The 18,550-nt window shown below is 42.8% G+C and overlaps 1 protein-coding gene across 1 annotated transcript in view; it reads left to right on the top strand.

Moving 5' to 3' along the window:
• Positions 1-9,312: 9,312 nt before the first annotated feature.
• The window catches only part of TRIO (trio Rho guanine nucleotide exchange factor), a 257,013-nt gene continuing 247,775 nt past the window's right edge, over positions 9,313-18,550 (top strand). Inside the window, 1 exon segment of the mRNA XM_033082574.2 lies at positions 9,313-9,713. Within this exon segment, the coding sequence (XP_032938465.1) occupies positions 9,599-9,713 (115 nt within the window). The 5' untranslated portion in view covers positions 9,313-9,598.

Below are 18,550 nucleotides of genomic sequence, written 5' to 3'. Positions count from 1 at the left end.
TGTGTTCAGTCTTGTGTACAAGTATTGGCAAAGGGCTACGAAGTAGAAAGGCTTGGAAGCCGAAGTCCTCCTGTATTTCTGTGTTTAGAAACAGCAGCTGAGACCCTGGAGGGAATGTGGAACACCAAGTGACTCCGTGAGTCCTGAATGGTCTCCCAATGGCTGAACATCTGAGGAAGCAGCTGGCTCCAGCTGGGGTTAACATGCCAATAACAGTATGTGCAGGATATCTTCCAGGGTCAATATCAAAAACTTACCACTGTTGTGCCCAAAGCTTTCACTCCAAGTAGCCTCTTCAATTAAATGTACAAAAAGGACTGCCTGTGAAATCAGTTGCTAAATAGAGAAGAGGAGAAAACAAGCACATGGAGTGAAATGTAGGCAACAGTTGCTTTTTGCTCAATTAGCTTACCAGTATGATGGGAAAAGTGGGAAAAGTAGGATGAAGGGAAATAAAAGAGAAGTTGCCTTACAATTGAAAAATTGAAGAGGATAGAAAAAAATAAAACCAGTTTATTTACTGCGCTATGTCCACAGAGCAATGCTGCAGCTGCTGCTGAAAGCCAAGCTGCTTCCCAGGCGTGGCAAGGAATTCAACTTCCTGACCATGAGCAAAGGAAACACTAGGAAACTTTGTTCCACATTGTTCAGTTTTTCCCATTGCAGCAACTTCTGGAAGAAGGCAAGGCTGGCAATTCATGATTGTGCACCATCCCAAAATTCATTTTAAGACTGAGCAATGTCAGGAATAACATCCTCTGGTACTGTCTGGATAATAGCATAATCAACTAGGATGACAATGTTGAACAACTGGTACTAAGAAGTGACAAATGCTCACCTAGAATCTGACATCTCTAAGCAGAACCTGTGACTCACTGATCAGAATAAATCACATATTATGTATAGAGACCACAGACAGTAGTGAAATACCTGCAGAAAGTCAAGGATACAATAAAAAGACTGAACTGGAGACAATGCCTTGATTAAACCAAGGTAAAGGAGAAATCATTATAAATGTGTATACCTAGAGATAAATAAACATGTTTGTAAAATGTGGCTTTGATTACTGAGATCATGTCTTGCAGCAGGAGGTAGTGATGGGGGAACCATGCCATGGGTTTCAAGAAGTCACCTTGGGAATTTGGAAAGCCTTTTTCTGAGCAAATCTGCTCTTTCTAAGCAAAAATCTGGGGGATCCATTTGGGATCTCATGCAGTCTAGATCCACTGCAGCAGAACAGCCTTTACCAGTATCCTGACTGAAAATCCTGTATCTTTTGGAAGTGTCTCTTTAGTGAACTCTCACATGAACCTGAAAAACTCAAGGTTCAATTGTAAATAACACCTGGCTAAAAAACTTATACTGCTCTTTCAAAGTAAAAAGTCAGCAAGGATTGAACACATTCTTGGGGAATCATCAACCTATGAAGAATTACTCATATAAAACTAACAAATTTACGAATTACATGGATTGCTATAAAGCTAGCTCCCTAGCACTGGATGCAAAAGTTTGTAAATATTTTTTTAAATTGTCATTTTTAAGTTACTCAAACTGCCATTCAGTTCCGTGTATCGAAAAGAAACTATGCATTTCTGGTTTGTTTTTTGCATAACTAATTACTCAAATTCCTTCAATCTTGTTACAAGATACTGATTGACAGAAGTGATGCAGACATAGGCATCCAAGATGTTTTCCAAACTGGGCAACTCTAAACCAGCATATGGATGAAGTTATATGCATGAAAGTATACAAGCAGTGGAACTGATTTAAATCCCCTCTTCTGGGAGATAAGTCTTTAAACATGGTGCTATTTGTCTTAAACCTCACTTTTGGTTGACTTTTCACTTTGTTTAGGCTCATAAATTAAAACATTCTAATTTACATATGGTTCTTTGTGCCGTCTTATGCCAATTCTTGAACACTCTTTTGACAAATAATTGTAGGCAAGCCAGTACAATTAACAGATGATTCCTGTTAAGGCAGAAGGGTGATTGTCAACTGGACTTAACACTGCTTTGATGCTAAGTAAAGAGTTTTTTCATAAAACAAATGCTTGGTATAATTAAGTAACATAATGTAAGGCTGTCTGCTGATCTATTGGCAATCACTGGTGTAATAGCTTAGCTTAATTGGTGACCCATTTTTCTGAGTTTCCATCATGATGATATAAAACAGTGGTCTTTGTTTAAAGATACGTATGATACATATTTTCTGTATATTTTTTTTCCCTGTGGACATCCTAGTGCTTTTTTGGCACGAAGGGCAGAGACTGTTCTGGCACAAGTTGTCTGTATATCGTGATCAAATAAAGTACCACTGATACCTTCAATGTATAAAACATCCTCATGCTTGAATACTCTCCCATGGTAATCATACACACACGTATTTTTGATAGCATAATTGTTGAAACATAAGCGTGATAGGGGCCCACCTTGCTGTTGGCAACCTCTTATTCTATTACATCCCCTCCTGAACAGGAGCAAAAAACAAGCAGATCCATGGAGGATGCCAGACATGATATAGAAGCTTTGTTTTGGGGCTTAACGTGGATTGTATGCAGAGCACTCTGTCAGTATGGTATATTCCGAACAATAGGAATAATGTGATGTGGCACAAGCCACTGAGTAGGCTGTATCATTCAAGTGCTTAGTTTAAGGAGTTGAAACCAGGGAAGCAAGAATCTGGAAGCCTATGAAGGAAATATGTACAAAATTAAGCTCTTTATACTTCCTGGAGTGTAAGCAAAAATTTTGTTACAACTTTTGCTTTGAAACTAGTCATGCCAACTCTTCAATGTTTCAGTTGATCTGGATTGTTGGAGCCCAATTTAACTTACACTGACAAAGACTTCAAACTGGATTAACATGGGAGACAGTAGAAGGTGAAATTCAGCAATAAGAGGAAAATGCTGAACTTTTCTCTTGAGTTTCTTCCTGAAATGCTTAAAGCTAAAGAAAGATGGAGAAGATACATTCAACGACTCATCAATTAAGATGAAGTCAGCTCTTATCGCCAGTCTCCTCACGCAGGGAAAATAAAATCACATCTCTCTTCTTTAGTTACCTCAATCATACTCTTATCAAAACCTGGTCTTCAAAAATTCAGGGATGACAAAGTAAAATGATCAAGAATATGCAATTTGATCTGTTGTGGAGTGAGGAGCACACTGCAGAATGTCTAAAGGAAAGTTTTTAAAAAACAGAATAAGACGTCATGCCACCTGGTGAATAACTGGTTGAAAAAAAGAGGAATGAATTACCCACAGAGGCTTTAGCATACATTGTCCTACTGTTAGGATTTCTGGATTTGCTCCTTCTAGGCTGTGATGTTGTAATGCATGTGCACCTTGCTTTCAACCAGGCATACTAAGTTCAATTCTTTCAGAAAGCCTCTGAAGTACTACACTCATTTCTGCCTGGAAAATTTTGGACAGAAAGGAAATTACTCTTTGAAAGTCCAGTATGATTGCCAATGTTAATGATAGTGATAGAAAATCTGAAATTAGGGAGCGCATGTTTGCATACTTAACACTTACATGTTTGCATACTTCCTGATGGAGAGAATGAGTATTTCTGGAGACCTGGATTAAGGAGGCAATGGGATGACCTGTCTGAGATTCAGTTGAGTGGTTCAGCCACCATCAATTGCACAATAATGTGGAATTATGTGAGCCCAAGCCTAAACAGTAAAACCAACGCTTTGTTAGGGTGAAGTTAGTGAACAGATGGCGTATAGACCACCAATAGTCTACAGAACATCAGATGTCTGGTATAATTTCTACATATAAGTGTCCTTGACATTGACAAGTCAGTACATGCCACACAGCAGAACTGGGAGCTGGATTTTTATAGAGATAGCACATCATTGAAATGGTGAGAATTTAAAAAAAAAACAGTTTGGTTATAAATAAAATCAGGATGGTTAGTATTTTTGGTAAGCAATATGCAAAAGCACACATCTTGGTCTGTAGGCTATTAAAAACCTGCTCGATTCTTAGCTTAAGATTTGATAGTCATGACCACATAAGTAGTAAAATTTTATTCATAGCTACCATCAAATACTGTCTCTTTATATTTTTCTGACTTAGGTGTACTAAATTTCTCCTTATAGGTGCTCAGAGTGTGAAATGTTGCCCTAGCAAGGGCTGGCAGTGTTGTTTTAAGATTATAAGGAAATATAAGAATCATAGAATCATAGAATGGTTTGAGTTGAAAGGGACCTTAAAATTCCAATCCTCTGCTATGGGCAGGAGCACCTTCCATTAGACCATGTTGCTCAGAGCTCCATCAAACAGATCATAAACACTTCCAAGATGGAGTATCCACAACTTACATGTGCAACTTGTGCCAGGGTCTTACCATCCTTGCAGTAAAGTATTCCTTCCTCATATCTAATCTAAATCTATTCTTGTTGAAGTTTGAAACCATTCCCCTTTGTGCTGTCACTCTGTGTTCCTATAAAAGTCTTTTCCCATCTTTCTTGTAGGCTTCTTTCAGGTATGTGAAGGTCCCACTCAGGTTATGTGAAACCTATTCCTTTCCAGGCTAAACAAAACTCTCTCATTCTTTTCTCAAAGGAGAGGTGCTCCTGGTCCTCTAACAATCTTTGTGTCCCTCCTCTAGATTCACACTTCATGTCCTCCTGAGGACCCTAGAGCTGGATGCAGCACTGCAGGTGGGGTCTCACCAGAGCAGAGCAGAGCAGAGTGGTAGAATCTCCTCCCTCACCCTGCTAGCCACGCTGCTTTGGATGCAGCCCAGGACATGTTTGTTTTCTGGGCTTTGAGTGCACATGGCTGGGTCATGTCCAGCCTCTCTAGCACCCCTAAGTTCTTCTCAGCAGGACTGCTCTGATCTGTGTTGATACTGACCAGCAGCAACTTGCACTTGTTAAAACTCATGAGATTACCACGGGCTCACTTCTCAAGCTTGTACATGTCAGTTTGTAACAGGGAAAGTAGGAAGAAAATATTTCTATATTTTCGTCTGCTAAAAAAAAAATCAAAACAGTTTTGCAGAAAAATAGACATTCAATGAAATTAGAAATTCATTTTATAGGATAAGGAGGTGGAGCACTTAAGCTTAATACTGTTCAAGACAACTTTTTAAAAAGACTTGGATGCTTCTGTGGAAAAGAGGGCAACAATAATGATAATGGTTGGAAAATGCCTCAGTGCCTGTCTACAGACAGAAGAGATACACCATGTGCTCTGAGAATAATTTGAAATTGATGAATGTTGCTATAACACAAGTACCGTTTAGATCAGAAACCAGATAGCAACACCAAGGTGGTGCACATTAATAACTCTTGATTGCCTTCCTTAACTGCTGCAAACTTGAAAGAAGCCTTATCATCTTAAAAGCGCAGTAGCACCTGATATGGCCTTCTCTATTACTTACTGTGTTTAGGACTTGTTTTATAGATTCAAGTCCCCCAAAAGCCTGCTGCAGAAAAATAAGGGTTGCAAGAAACAGTTCTTAGAGGTTGGCTGGGTTGAAGTCCATGTGCATTTTCCCTTAGTGTTTTCCATGTGGAAGCCTTGACTCCAAACTATCCTTTATATGTTCTGTGTTTTTGTTTACATGAACAGCAAAGCTTGTAAAACAGCTACAAGAAGAGACCGCCATTGTAAAAATCTAGTTGTTGGGTGGGTTATGTAGTTATGCATTTTTGTTTGTTTTGCTTATAATTGAAGTCTCTTTTTTCCATTACTCTTTTCTTTTAAGCAAGAAGATAACTCTGATTGATGGCATAAGGTTAATATCATCTCCTGTCTCCTAGTTTGTCCAGACTAATTAGTTTCTAGTTTACTTCTCCTAAAAGCTTGTAAATACTAGTGATTTTTTTAAATCAAGCTTGCCCCTCTTTCATTAACGTCTTATAGAAATGGGGAAATCTTCATTCTTTGTTTTCTTGATCAAGTGGGCAGCAAATACTGCGGGGAAGGAATTCAAGAAATATCAAGTCTGCAAATTCCTTTAGGGATGAAACATGAAGTGACATGTGACACTTCTCAGCCTGGATACACAAGGCTAGGTTCTGGGAAAGCTTCTTCCCTTACAAGACACCTCTTTGACAGAAATAAAGTTTTTTGTGTTTGGCATACTGATTTTGGAGTGACCATTCAACCACACTTAGAGACAACACAAGTAAAAATAAAATTAAACAAATGAAACAACACTTCTCTTGGGGCATTTGTTTTATTGGGGTAAAAATCTTTTTGAACAATGTGCTTACATAAAATTAAATGCTTTATATACATATATAAAATACAGAAATTAGGCTCAGAACTTGAACATCATTAATATTTAAAACTCCTAGTATAGAATCTAAAACTCTAATTTGAGTCTGTGCCTTAACACTATTGATATTTCACAGCTCACATTACCGCTAAAGTATCTTTAACACCATGAATATTTTTTCCATTCCTGCATTTACCACTGCAATTGGTGCAAAAACACCTGCAGGCTGACAAAAACTGAGATAAGCAATGTAGGAGTTGAGGAGAATATGACTATTCCCTAAGGACAGGCTTTCAAATTCACGCAACACACAATTTTCCAGTATGGGACATTCTCCATACAGACAATTCATACCTGGCTTGTTTTTGTTTCAAGCTTAAAATGACCAAGAAGAATCAGACTAAGAAACTTAATTTCCTAATGTCAAAATATTAAATCTGGTATTTGATACCTAAGGTCCATAACTGTGAATTAAATCCTTGTTTTCTTAGAAAGTATTAAGTAACTTCATCATGTTATTTTCCTATCTTTGTCTTTTTCTTTTAACTTACCCTTCAGTAAATATTGCATTCTGAACATTAGTATGAACCCTATATATTACTATAATCCTTATGAATCATGCAAAGGATATGAGCATTTCTGGCTCTTGAAAGATTTTTTATAAGGGCCACCTTTGTTGCTGATGAAGAACTCAAATTACAACTAGTTCTTCTCAATTAGTTTCACAATAATAAAAGGCTCCTGTAGTGGGGGACATGGCTCAGGGCATCCATGTACTAAGAAAAAAAGCAAACCCAGCATCTCTTGCAATTCAGCAGATGGGGGGACAGAGGAAGAGACAAACTTGAGTCACAGAGCCTTCAAAAGTGTTTAGATTAACCTTGCGTTTTTAGCGCCCACTAACATTTTGTACAGTGTGCTGGATGAGCAACTAGCTGGAAACGGAAAATCAAGTGTGTTGAACAACTGAAAAGCCTTCTAAAGCTTTTTCCAGAGTTGCACAGTATATTGAAGTCTTTTTTCAAATTTGGAAAATAAGTAATCTCAAGCACTTCTTGCTCTCTAGGCACTGAAAGCTGGAGTGATGGATTCCTATTATTTTCTTTACTCATTATATTAACATTTTCCATACACTTACAGAATTTTCTCATATTCTTATGCAGTTTTTTGTTGTTATTTGGTTGGTTTGGTTTTTTTGTTTTTGTTTGTTTGTTTTCTGGGCAGATATACAATATTGTATCCTTATCCCTAGGTGAACTCACTGCTTGCTCAGGAACAGCAGCATTTGCCCCATTCATGTTTTTTGCCAAGTAGGTGGGGCCAGTTAGAAAGAAATTAATGTTGCAACCACTTCTGCCAGTGGGATGCTAATTTGGAACTCTTTCCTGTGCCTGCTGTCTGAAATAAAAACATTAAAAAAACCATCTTTTCAGTCAAACAAATCTCTTCTCTGTAAGAGAAATTAGGGCAGGCACAAAAGCTTTTTGATCAAGCTATACAACTTCAGATCAATACAAACCTTGGGAACCTTGCAGATTACTTCTTCATCATATGACTGATAAACTAACAGAACCTGTCAATATTCCCTTAGGACCTGAAAGAAGGACATGAAGCTGTGCCAGGGGACGTTTAGGTTGGGCATTAGGAAGAGGTTCTCCCAGAAGCTGGCTAGGCACTGGAACAGGCTTCCCAGGGAAGTGCTTATAGCCCACAGCCTGCTAGAGTTGAAGAAGTGTTTGGGCAATGCTCTCAGGCACATGTGAGACTCTAGAGGTGGTCCTGTGCAGGATACTAGGATGATTCTCGCAAGTCACTTCCAACTCAGGATATTCTATGATTCTACAAACCACATTTCTCTTGAACTTACCTTCCTTTTAACACTTACCAAAGGTTCAGGAGTTCAATTCCTGAAGCTGTACTTCGGCATTTCAAGTATGCTAACAATTTACTATCTATCACAAGCATTTGAGATGTGTCACTCAGATTCATCCATCTGTCCAACTGCTATGATTCCTGCTCTGACCCGCCCCCCCAACCTCACCTGGACGCAAACTTACACTGCTTAACATGAGGAGCAGGACGGTGGTGACACATCATAACCTCCGCGTCGTGAGCTGTTTGCTTATTTGATATTAATTGAACCGCTCCACAGCATAAAATCTTTTGAAGCGTCCCCGTGATGGCATAAGTAAAAATACCCACAATGCAGACAGCAATGCAAGCGGAAGCCTTTTAAAGGCATCCCTTTCCCCTGTGCCTTGTAGAGGTTAAGCTAGGCTATTTCCGACCTCGGGCAGGGGTCTCTTCCCGAGCACGGCCCCTCGGCCGCCCTGGCGCCCGGGGAGCGGCCGGCAGGAGCACGGGGCACGCGCCGCTTCCCACGCTCCCGCCGCTCGCCCCCGCCCCCGGGGCTGGCGGACTGGATTTTGCTGTGGGTTTTTTTTTTTTTTTGGACCTCCACTCCGACCTCCGCACACTGGTCTGCTGGCAGTAGGGCGAAAGCCAGCCGGAAGCACCTAAAAAAACCCCCAACCAAGCAAAAATAAACCCCGAACACGCAGCTCCCCACAGGCGGCCGCGCCTCCGGGAGCCGCCGGGAAGCTCCGGCCCAGCAAGAGGGTGCGGGCTCGGCAGGGCCTGCGCCGCCCGGCCCCGCCCCATCCCGACCGGTGCCGGACGCCGCCGGAGACTCCCGAGCTCCCCCCACTCCCGGCTCCACCGCCCTTGTTCCTCGGGCGGGGACTCGCTTCCTTTCCCGACTCCCCCTTCCCACCCTCCTCTTCTCTCCTCCTCCTCCCAGTCAAGATGGAGGACGGTGGTTGCTGCGGCCACTGGCACCGCGGTGGCTAGGGCAGCTGCTGCTCCTCCGGATCGCTCCTCGCTCCTTCTAAAAAAAAAAAAAAAAAAAAGAAAGAAAAAAAAAAAAAAGAAAAAAATAGCTGGAAACGTTGCTTTTTTTCTCCGCCCACCGGCTACTCGCTGCGCGGACCGCTGGCCCTTCCCATGCCGTCGTCGTCGTCGCCCTCCTCCTCCTTCTCCTCCTCCTCCTGCGATTGTCTGCGCTCCGGCTGCCGCCCGCCCGCCCGCCCGGACTCCCTGCATGCACACGCCGCCTCCTAGGTGGCTGCGGGGGGTGGGCGCTCCCGGAGCTGCCATTCCGCACATTACCTTCATGTCCCTGCGCTCGCTGCGGCCGCCCGCCGCCGCCCCGCATCTCTCACCCGCTCCGGCTGCCGCCCTGACGGCCGCTCCCGCCCGGAGGTGAAGCCGGGATCCGCGGAGGGGGCGGCGGGGTCGGCGGCGGGTCTCGCCCGGTGGAGCCACCGCCGCCGGCACACGCAACAGCAGCAGCAGCCATGAGCAGCGCCGCTACCGCCACCTCCGCCGCCACCACGGCCGGCAGCGGCGCGGGGGAAGGGGCCGAAGAGGCGGCCAAGGACTCGGCGGACATCGCGGCGTTCTTCCGATCCGGTGAGTGCGGTCCTGTCCTGGGGGAACAGGGAGGAAGGGCCGGCGGCGAGACCGCGGCTGGAGGTGGAGGCGAAAGGTGGCCCTGGGGAAGCGACGTCTTCTCCCTGGAGCCTGGAAAGGAGGCGAGGGCAGCCGGCTTTGTCAGGTGGCCTCGGGGAAGTCTCGCCCGCCTCTCGCCACCGGGGCTGCCTCGGCACTGCCCGTCCGTTCCTCGAGGAGGTGGTGGGGAAGAGAGCCGAGCCCCCTCGTCCCGTGCCGGGGACAGCGGGTCTTAGGCACAGCAACTCGCGGGCGGGACGCCACCCTCGCCGGCAGAACCGAGGCGTGAAAACGGGGGCGGCGGCGGCGGCGCGGCCAGGCCGGGAGGGTGCGGGGCTGCTGCCGCCCCGGGGCGGTGTCGCCGGTGACAGGTGCGGTTCTGCCTCCCATGCCGGCCCGGTAGCGGGCGCGTTACCGGGGCCGGGCGGCACCACTCAGCGCCAGGCGGACCCGAGTCCCCAGAAAATGTCCCGCCGGGGGTTGCGGGGCGGGAGGCGGGTGGAGGAGCCGCTCCGATCCGGAAAACCCAGGGTGTCGGAGGGAGGGAAGCGTGAGCGGGGCCGCAGGGAGCCGGTTGCGCCGGCCGGGCTCCCCGGGGAGGCCGGCGAGCAGGCAAGGATGACACCGCTATAAGAGGCAGCGCTCCTCCGGTGCTGTGCTGCTGGGTGGCGGCACAGTGCAGGGATGGAAGAAGCGGCGTGGAAAGTGGATGTTCTAAGGAGAAGCGAAAGAGGCAGACAAAAAGCGAAGCCCATGTTAAGGGGATGAGGCGGGGCAGCAGCGGCTCTCGGGCGCTGCCGGGCTGGAAAGCCGGGCTCGGCGCTGAGGATCGGGAGGGGAAAGGGGGGGAGCCTGTTGACAGGCTGCCGGGATGAAAAAAAATGGAGGCTGCCTTCTCCTTCGGTGTTTACTCTCGGCACGCAACCGGGCGGGGAGGGCGGCTGCGCCCGCCGCCGAGACGCTGTTCCCCGGGGGACAGCGGCGGGGAAGGCAGGACTGCCCGGGCCGCACGGACCGCCGGGGACGGAGCCCTGCCGGCAGCCTGGGCGGCGGCGGGCACGGAGCCTCCCCCCGGGGCCGGCTGTCCTCCCCCGAGCGGCGGCGGCTCCTCCCCTCCGTCCGCTCCGCCGGCGGCTCCGAGCCCCCCAGGGCACCCCCCGGCCATCGCTCCGGGAGGGGCGGCCGGGCTGGGCTGGGCACTTGCTCGTTCTGGATGCCTAAAAAGGAGCGGCGAGCAAGGAAAATGCAGACTCACCGCTGGAAAGATGAGGGGGTTGGCCGATTTCGTGTGTAAAAAATAACGATGGCAGTAGTAATAATAGTAGTAAAAGCTGTGTTCATTGGGTTTTTAAGGAAAGTCCGTGAGGGAAGTGGGAAACGGTGTAATCAGTGCTACTTGCGGTCGGTGGTGCTGCTCAGTGTGTTTGGTTTCACGAAGGATGAAGGAGGAGCTGTGATTTATAGCAGGCATCCCTGAGGTAGGGCTGGGAGCTGCGTTTGCGTGGATGGAGGGTCCGAACAGGGGGCTGTGTCCCCTCTGGAGGGATTGATATTCCAGAGGCAACCTACTCCACATGACAGCCATTGAGTGTGAAACTCCTTGTCAAGAAACTCCTCGGTCGTGGAAGAAGGACTGAGCTTTATCGTTCCCGGGAAAAAATCCCGATGAAAGCCAAATGACAGATTAGAACAGTAGGCTTACACACAGTAGTCTGCCTAGTGTAGTTACAGATGGGTGCTTGTGTAGTAATTTTGCAGTTTTAGAAGACCCTGCCAGCTGTATTAATAATCAACTTCCACATTTATGTGTGGGTTGAGGGATGCTACAGCTGGTAAGCTCGTAAGTGGTGCAGTGATGACTTCTGATGCTGATAACTTCTGATAACAAGGAAGTTGCACTGAGCTCAGCCTTGCAGCAACTGAAAATCTTAAAGCAGTAGAAGGATGTGCTTATCAAAAAACTCTTGGAGCATATTTAACAATTGGCATTCTCATTTCCCTGTTTACATGTGGAGGTTATCTGGTTCAGCCTGAGTACTAACATTCATTGGAAAATGTTCTGGCATCTCTTGTGGGTGTTTGGCATCGAGAAGAGCTCTTTGAATTCCACCTCTGTACATGATCCACTCATCTATAAGGAGAGGGTCTATTAAGAGATCGCCGGTGCTTCCCTTTGTTTGAAACAACAGGCACATTTTTTTTCAGTGAAACACAATGGGCGCAGCGATCAATGAACAAGGAAAAAACTTTGTTTGGTGTGCTCTAGGAGCAGACAAAATATTTTTCTCTTTATAGAATTTGCAATGACAAATGCTTCCTTTTTCCTGTCACTTGCAGAGAATATCAGCAAAGCTGTAGCTGTTACTTAAAAGAAAAAATGAGTAGAAATGTTGCGCTGTTTTCCAGGAGGAAAAAAAAATGCAACAACAAAAAGCTTGGCCAAACAATCAGTTCTAATCTTGGGTTGGTTAAATTGGTCAGTTGAGCTGCCAAGTGGGGTTATTGGCTTCCCTCCTGTCCTTTTGTAAGAGTAAGCTTGACGTAGAATTAAAGTAGCCTGAAGAATGGCTTTTCATTATTTAGAAGATTTTGTAAGGCTATTGAACAGCAGCTAGGTTCACATCACTTGAAATGTGCATATTTCCAGTTTTCACTTTGGTTATGTAAATATAAAAAAAAAACCTCAGCCTTGAGTTGGTGGGGAAATAAAGTTGCAATTGAAATGTGAGGAAAGCAGCTGAACTGGAAGTGAGGTGGTGGTAGTAGCAACACATAAAGACTGTATGTCTTGAATGTAAATGAGGAATCCCTTTATTAGAATTGGAAAAAATTGAGGCAGCATGCTTTCTGTTACATATTTGGTATCTAAATCTCATTATTTGAAGCTAAAAGGAAAATAGTACCTTGTTAGGTCTGTCATCTTTGTGGCAGGATTAATAATAAAAGAAGCAGACTTGAGTGCCAGGCAAAGTGATCACATTTTTAAGAAGAAGAAAACACAATGGTTGTAGGAAGTGCCTTTCTGTCCTATATATAAGTTGGAGATTAGAAATGACAATGTAAACTGACAGAAGGATATGTTTTGAACTATAAATATATAGACAAACATCCCTTTTTTAAAACTAAAAAGTGTACTGGTGTGACTTGCAAGGACTGGTAAAATATCTTAGAGCTATGAGAAAAAGACTTACTGTATGAAAACCCAGTAGTGCAGAGTCTTAAGTGGCTGTGTAGAGTGGTGTTAGTACATATGTTAAGCATACAAGATCTATTTTTTGAGAAAAGCTATTAAGATAAAACTTTTCTAAATGTATTCTAAGTTTAAACCTAAAATTCTGTGTATCTGAAAGGTCTGAAAACAGCTGACATGAGCAAAGTTGAATTTGAGGGAGTGCTATCAAGCCATGGCTTACAGGGCAGTAACCATACAGAAGTTTTGTTTGGTTGTTGGTTTAATCTTCGTCTTTGCAGCTGTGAGTCCTCAGTACTTTGGGAAGGGGACTCAACTGACATCTTCAGGATGCAAGAATGAGGGCTGTCAAGTTTAAGTCATGTTATTTTAACAGTGTTTTCTAAAACAAAGTATTTTTGCTAGTTGAAGTCCGTGAATTTAGCTTTTAGGCATAAAGAACAAAAACTTTTAAAATCCAAGTAAAAGACATGTTAATTAAATTTTAATAATTGAAGTTACCCTTCTGGGATGGTGGAGATATTTGTGAATACGAAAGGTGGCAGAGAAAAAGGTTTGTAAGCACTTCAGTCAACCCTTGGCTAGAACAGTGTAGGGAGTGCCTTTATAAGCTACTCTGATGAGTCTTCATGGAAAAAAACAGCAAACTGATAACTCTTCACAGATGAAAGTTATTTTCTGTAAGATAAATTTTTTTATAAGTGACCTCTGCAAACTGCAGTAACTTCATTCCTATATGGACAAATGATACAGTTTTCAAAGCTGTTGAGGAGATTAGTATTATTTATGTGAACACTTGCACATTCCTAGAAGGAACACAATTTGCAATCTGAGCAATGGGAAGGGACCCTTTGGAGGACCCAAAGTGTTTGAAAAACAAAGGGCCCTGAAAGTCTTGTCATTAACGTGAATAATGACCAGACCTTGCCAGGTTAAATCTGAATATAATTGTTAATTGTACTTTATCCCTTGATATGGGGAAAACAAAAAAGTGGAAAACCTAATCTACACAGGTGACAGCAGTCCTTTCTCGGGAGATGAATGTGGGTCTGGAGGAAGTGGGTGTTCCAAGTAGGGAGTTCAGTGTGCCACCTCTGTCAAGGTGAAGTTTGAGAAGAGGCTGGTAGCCAGAATAGCTTTAAATAGCACCTAGTTCTAATACTGTACACTTAGTGTGTCCTGCTTGTGCTTCTTGATGTAAGCTTAATGATAAGAGAATTTAAACTTTGGTTTGAGATATATGTGTTTAGGTACCAAAATGAATATGTGAGTATTTTAGGAAAACAGAATGCTGAGATTTGTTGTGGTTGTGGACATTTGAAGACTTCTGCGAGTATTAGTAACTTGAGACTTGGATCAGTCTGGGTTCAGCTAAGTCTGCCGATATGCTGATAGTTGCTTGAATAGTTGAGACTTTAGAAGAAGTATTAATGAGTGTCATGAAAACATGATTGATTTTCTTCTTTTTTTTTTCTCTTAAATAATGATCTTGTTGTTTACTTTAGTCTCTTAATACTGTAAGGATAAAAACCAGCATTTAGAAATGTTTTATTTCAAGTTTACAAGGAGGACTTAGGTTTTATTTCTTCCTGATTATATTGCTTTATATACTGTTGCCTTGCTTGCTTTATATTAGTGTTTTGTGTGATAGTGGCTGGGATAGTTGACTGCATGTGGTAGACAGCATTAAAAATGCTATCATAGTAGAGAAAGTCTTCTAGGAAGAGAGAGAGAGAGGGTTGGGAAAGATTACATGGTAAAGAAAAGACAAGCATTTTATTAAAGACAGCAGGCTTTTCCAAGAATACTACTAATAAAAACACACTATCATTTAGATCACAGGCAAAATAGCTTTCAAGGTAGGCATCAAGTGTGAACAACAAGCCGAATTTCCATCTGAAAACCATGAAGCAGAGTACACCATCTATAAAGTTAAGATAGGTGAATCTTCTTAGGAAGGCACTTTCTCCTGGTGATGTGTAGTAGCTAACTACAGAGAAGGTAGTCAGAGCTGTGGTTGTTGCTTGCTTGGTGTGACAGGTGGAGCAGCTACAGAGTACTTACAAGTGTCTAACAGAAATCATCTAATAGTGAAGCCAAAAGTGAAATTTTGCCAGGCAGCACTGCTAGTAGCTCACATGACAGTTCCCCACTGTCCTCTGCAAGAACTGGTTCTTGGCCCTGTGGCTATTTGAGCTGAGGTGTGTTTTAAGCATTGGTGAGCATGCAGAGGACGTCAAGTATGAAAGAAGTTGTCCATTCTTTCATGTGACTTAGAGTGATGACAGTATCTGTATTAAAAAAATAACCACAACAAAAATTTACAGTGTTGTGTAAACTTTTTCAAGAATCAGTTACTTTTGGCTTTGAGTTGCCTTAGTAAATGAGAAGGATACAGCAGTATTGCTGTCATTAGTGCTGGTTGACCTGGGCTGAAGAAGTGGGCTCTTTTGTGAAGGTTTGATCCAATTCCAGAAGTACCCATTTTAATAAGATGGTTGAAGCCGGATGGTGTGTGTGCGTGTGTGTGTGTAAATGATATTTTGAAAAACACCATAGAAAAATGCCACAGCTTGATAATTTCTGATGAGCATATGCAGAGCAAAAATAACTGCAGAAACAATGAAGTTACAATGGTGAAGTTAGGCTGGGAAGTAGTATTGTTCAATTGACATTCCCTGGAACAATGAAGATGAGGATAGAGAGCTTCGGTGTGAAATGCAGCAGCTGTTGTGCAATTTGGCTTAGTGTGAAACAGTCAAGCTTCTCTGTGGGTAGCAAGGATAGATCAAGTTAGAGGTTAGGGTGTGTTTGAAACAGTTGGAGGCAGAAGTCATGAATATTTCTAAGAGAGGACAGAGAATTACTTGTAACATCTGTGATAGCTGGCAGTTGATAAACTAAATGCACATTTGGAGTGGAAGGTAAATGGGAGTTAGAGAAAAGCCAGGTCCATTCTTGGAAGGAGTACATTTGAGCTGGCATGAAGTGCTGATGTGCTCAGAAAGGAGCTGACAGAAGTAGGAAGAGACTTAGTACAGCAGAGGCTTTCATCAGTTGCAGAGCTTGGTCACTGTGTAGAAGATGGGTAGCAAATGTTTTTTATAAAGTAGTTTGTCAGCAGTTAAATGTGTCCCACAGCAACCTAACACAAACAGGTGTGAATTTCAACCAGAAATATCACATGATTTCCAAAAGCTTTTGCATGTAAAATCACTATCTAGGTAATTAAAATCTGAAGAAAAACCAAAAAGACTTTCCTTACCCCAATCTATAGAGAAAATGTTCATGTTTCTCTACTCCTTTTCATTTAAAAAGAAAAAGCTAAAATAATTCTAGTGTAAAAAAAATGCTTAGGTGCAGACTGCTGGGTCAGTTTAATAGGGTGAAACTGCATAGTGATCTTTGGTCTGCATCTTGAAGGAGTTAAGATGACTGAAATAGCTGTTCATGGTCAGCAAAAGTGTTAAAATAGTCAAGAGACATTGAAATTTTGGAAACACAGTGGTGGTTGGAGGAAAATGGGTGATAATTTTAAAGAGAACAGGGGAAGCAATTTTTTCTGTTTGATACTGGTAAGAACCAAATTTAATCTTAAAAAAAAAAAAGGCTACAAAGTAAAAAAAAAAACCACGAAGGTCATAGCAGGCTATTTTAGTTTAATAACTAAGATGGCTACATCTATTTGTTGTTCTCAAGAAGAAATTTGCCTGATTTGGAGAAGGATTTTTGTTTAAGTTGGTGCGGTAAAATTGAAAAGTAGACTACTGGTGAAGTAATACTGATGATCTGCAAAGCTGAGTCATATTCCTTCAGGAAGGATACTGCTGTTTTGAGAAAACAGATCACTTACCCAGTAGTGAGGAGGAGGAATTGAAATGACAGGGAACAACTCAAGTGCTTTTAGCAGTAGACACTACAGTACATTAAAGCATCTGATTTTCAGCCTCTCGAGTGGGTTGTTGTATGGGTACACAAAGAGGAGGGTCATAAATGAGTTGTGTCCACAAAGTTTCACAAAACAGTCTGAGTGACAAGACTGTGCTTAAAAGATACAAAGCCTGTTCCAGTGGTTTCTCTGCCAAATAGCTGCTCTAAGTCATCTGAAATAGCCTAATTGTGCATTTGTTTAAAAAATATTTTTTTTTTCAAGACTGTTGAGTAGAGTCTTCTGAAATCATTTAGTCAAATTTGTTTAATCTCCCGTGTTACTGCCTTGTGTAAGTGGCAGTAGCACTGCTTATATAAAAAAACTGCAAATATGTAACAGGTTTTCCTACTGAGCAGTACTGAACTACGTCTTTCGCTGGTAGTTCTGAATATGATGATTTGTAATCTGGACCCTACTGAACAACTGAAATAGGCATTAGTGTTTTATAAATTATGGTGGGAAGAGAAAGCAGTCTTTACAGAGAGACGAGAATTTTTTTTTTATTTTTGTCTCTCAGGACCCAAGATGCTGAGGAAACAAGATTGAAAGTATCAGGACTAAAGGCTTTCAGCATCCAAAATATGTCAGGGGTTTGTTTATGTTTTGTACTGCAGGTGTAGTAGTATAGTGGGCTTGGGTAGTTTCCACAAACCTGTGCAAGAGTCAGGATGATTATTGGCATGTGTAACAGTCTGACAGGAGTCTGAGACTCAAGAAGGTTTGTTTTACTCATGTGCGTGAGGATACATGTGTGCATGTATACGCTGTCAAACTAAATATTCCACGTGGCTTCAAAAACTTGAGTTTGCGTGACAAATCTCTTTATTAAAAAGTTGGAGAAAGTATTCTAGGTAGCAGGTGCTGAAGGGGCTATTGTATGCGTTCTAGTCATCTGTGAAGCCTACCCGGAGCTTAATTGCTTATGTTTTCTTGTAGTCTTAGTGCATGTATAAGCAGTAATAGTTATTCCTGAGGTGTCTGCAGATGGTGTAAACAACCAGTAGTGATTTTTGTGGTTACATTTGTACATGACTGCTTAGCAATTAGAGTCTGAGTATCCAGGGTTATAGTGAAGTGAAATTTTCTAAGTGCTAAAAATCAACAGGAAAATATACTACAGAAAGATAGGGCTCACAGGGATCTGTCAAGTAAATACCTACTTGTTTTTTTCTATTCTGTACCTCACTTATTGCATAAAAGAGTGATTCAAAATCCAAAAAGTTTCTGCATTTTTTTGGGTAATTTTGTGGAAGCCTTCAGCCGTATGAAATACTTTATCAAGACATTTAGTCAAAGGCTAGTCACTAAGGTTTGTGATGATCACATAGCTGGTTAATAATTTTGAGACCATCAAACAACAAAAAATGTTATTGGTGAAATTTAATGGAAGCAGAAGTGTTTGAAGTCTTGGGGACTGCTTGTTTTCAGAGCCCAAACAGATGTTAAATGTTGCGACGAGATCAGGTGACATTTCTTGAAGTGTGTCCTAGGTAATTAGGAGAAGATACATCAGAAGCATCCCAATAAGTGAATTATACTAAGTGGAGTGTTTAAATACCAAATATTACATGGCTAACCTCCTATGCTACACAGTGGACTTTACCATATCCATTGTGTAGTCTTGGCTGCACAGTGTTGGATGTAATTTTCTGCTGGCCTTAAGGTAGTAAGTTCTTC

The sequence above is a fragment of the Catharus ustulatus genome, chromosome 1, assembly GCF_009819885.2.
Source record: "Catharus ustulatus isolate bCatUst1 chromosome 1, bCatUst1.pri.v2, whole genome shotgun sequence".
Lineage (NCBI taxonomy): Eukaryota > Metazoa > Chordata > Aves > Passeriformes > Turdidae > Catharus > Catharus ustulatus.
The sequence above is the reverse complement of the archived record's forward strand: the minus strand, read 5'-3'. Positions and strand labels throughout refer to the sequence as shown.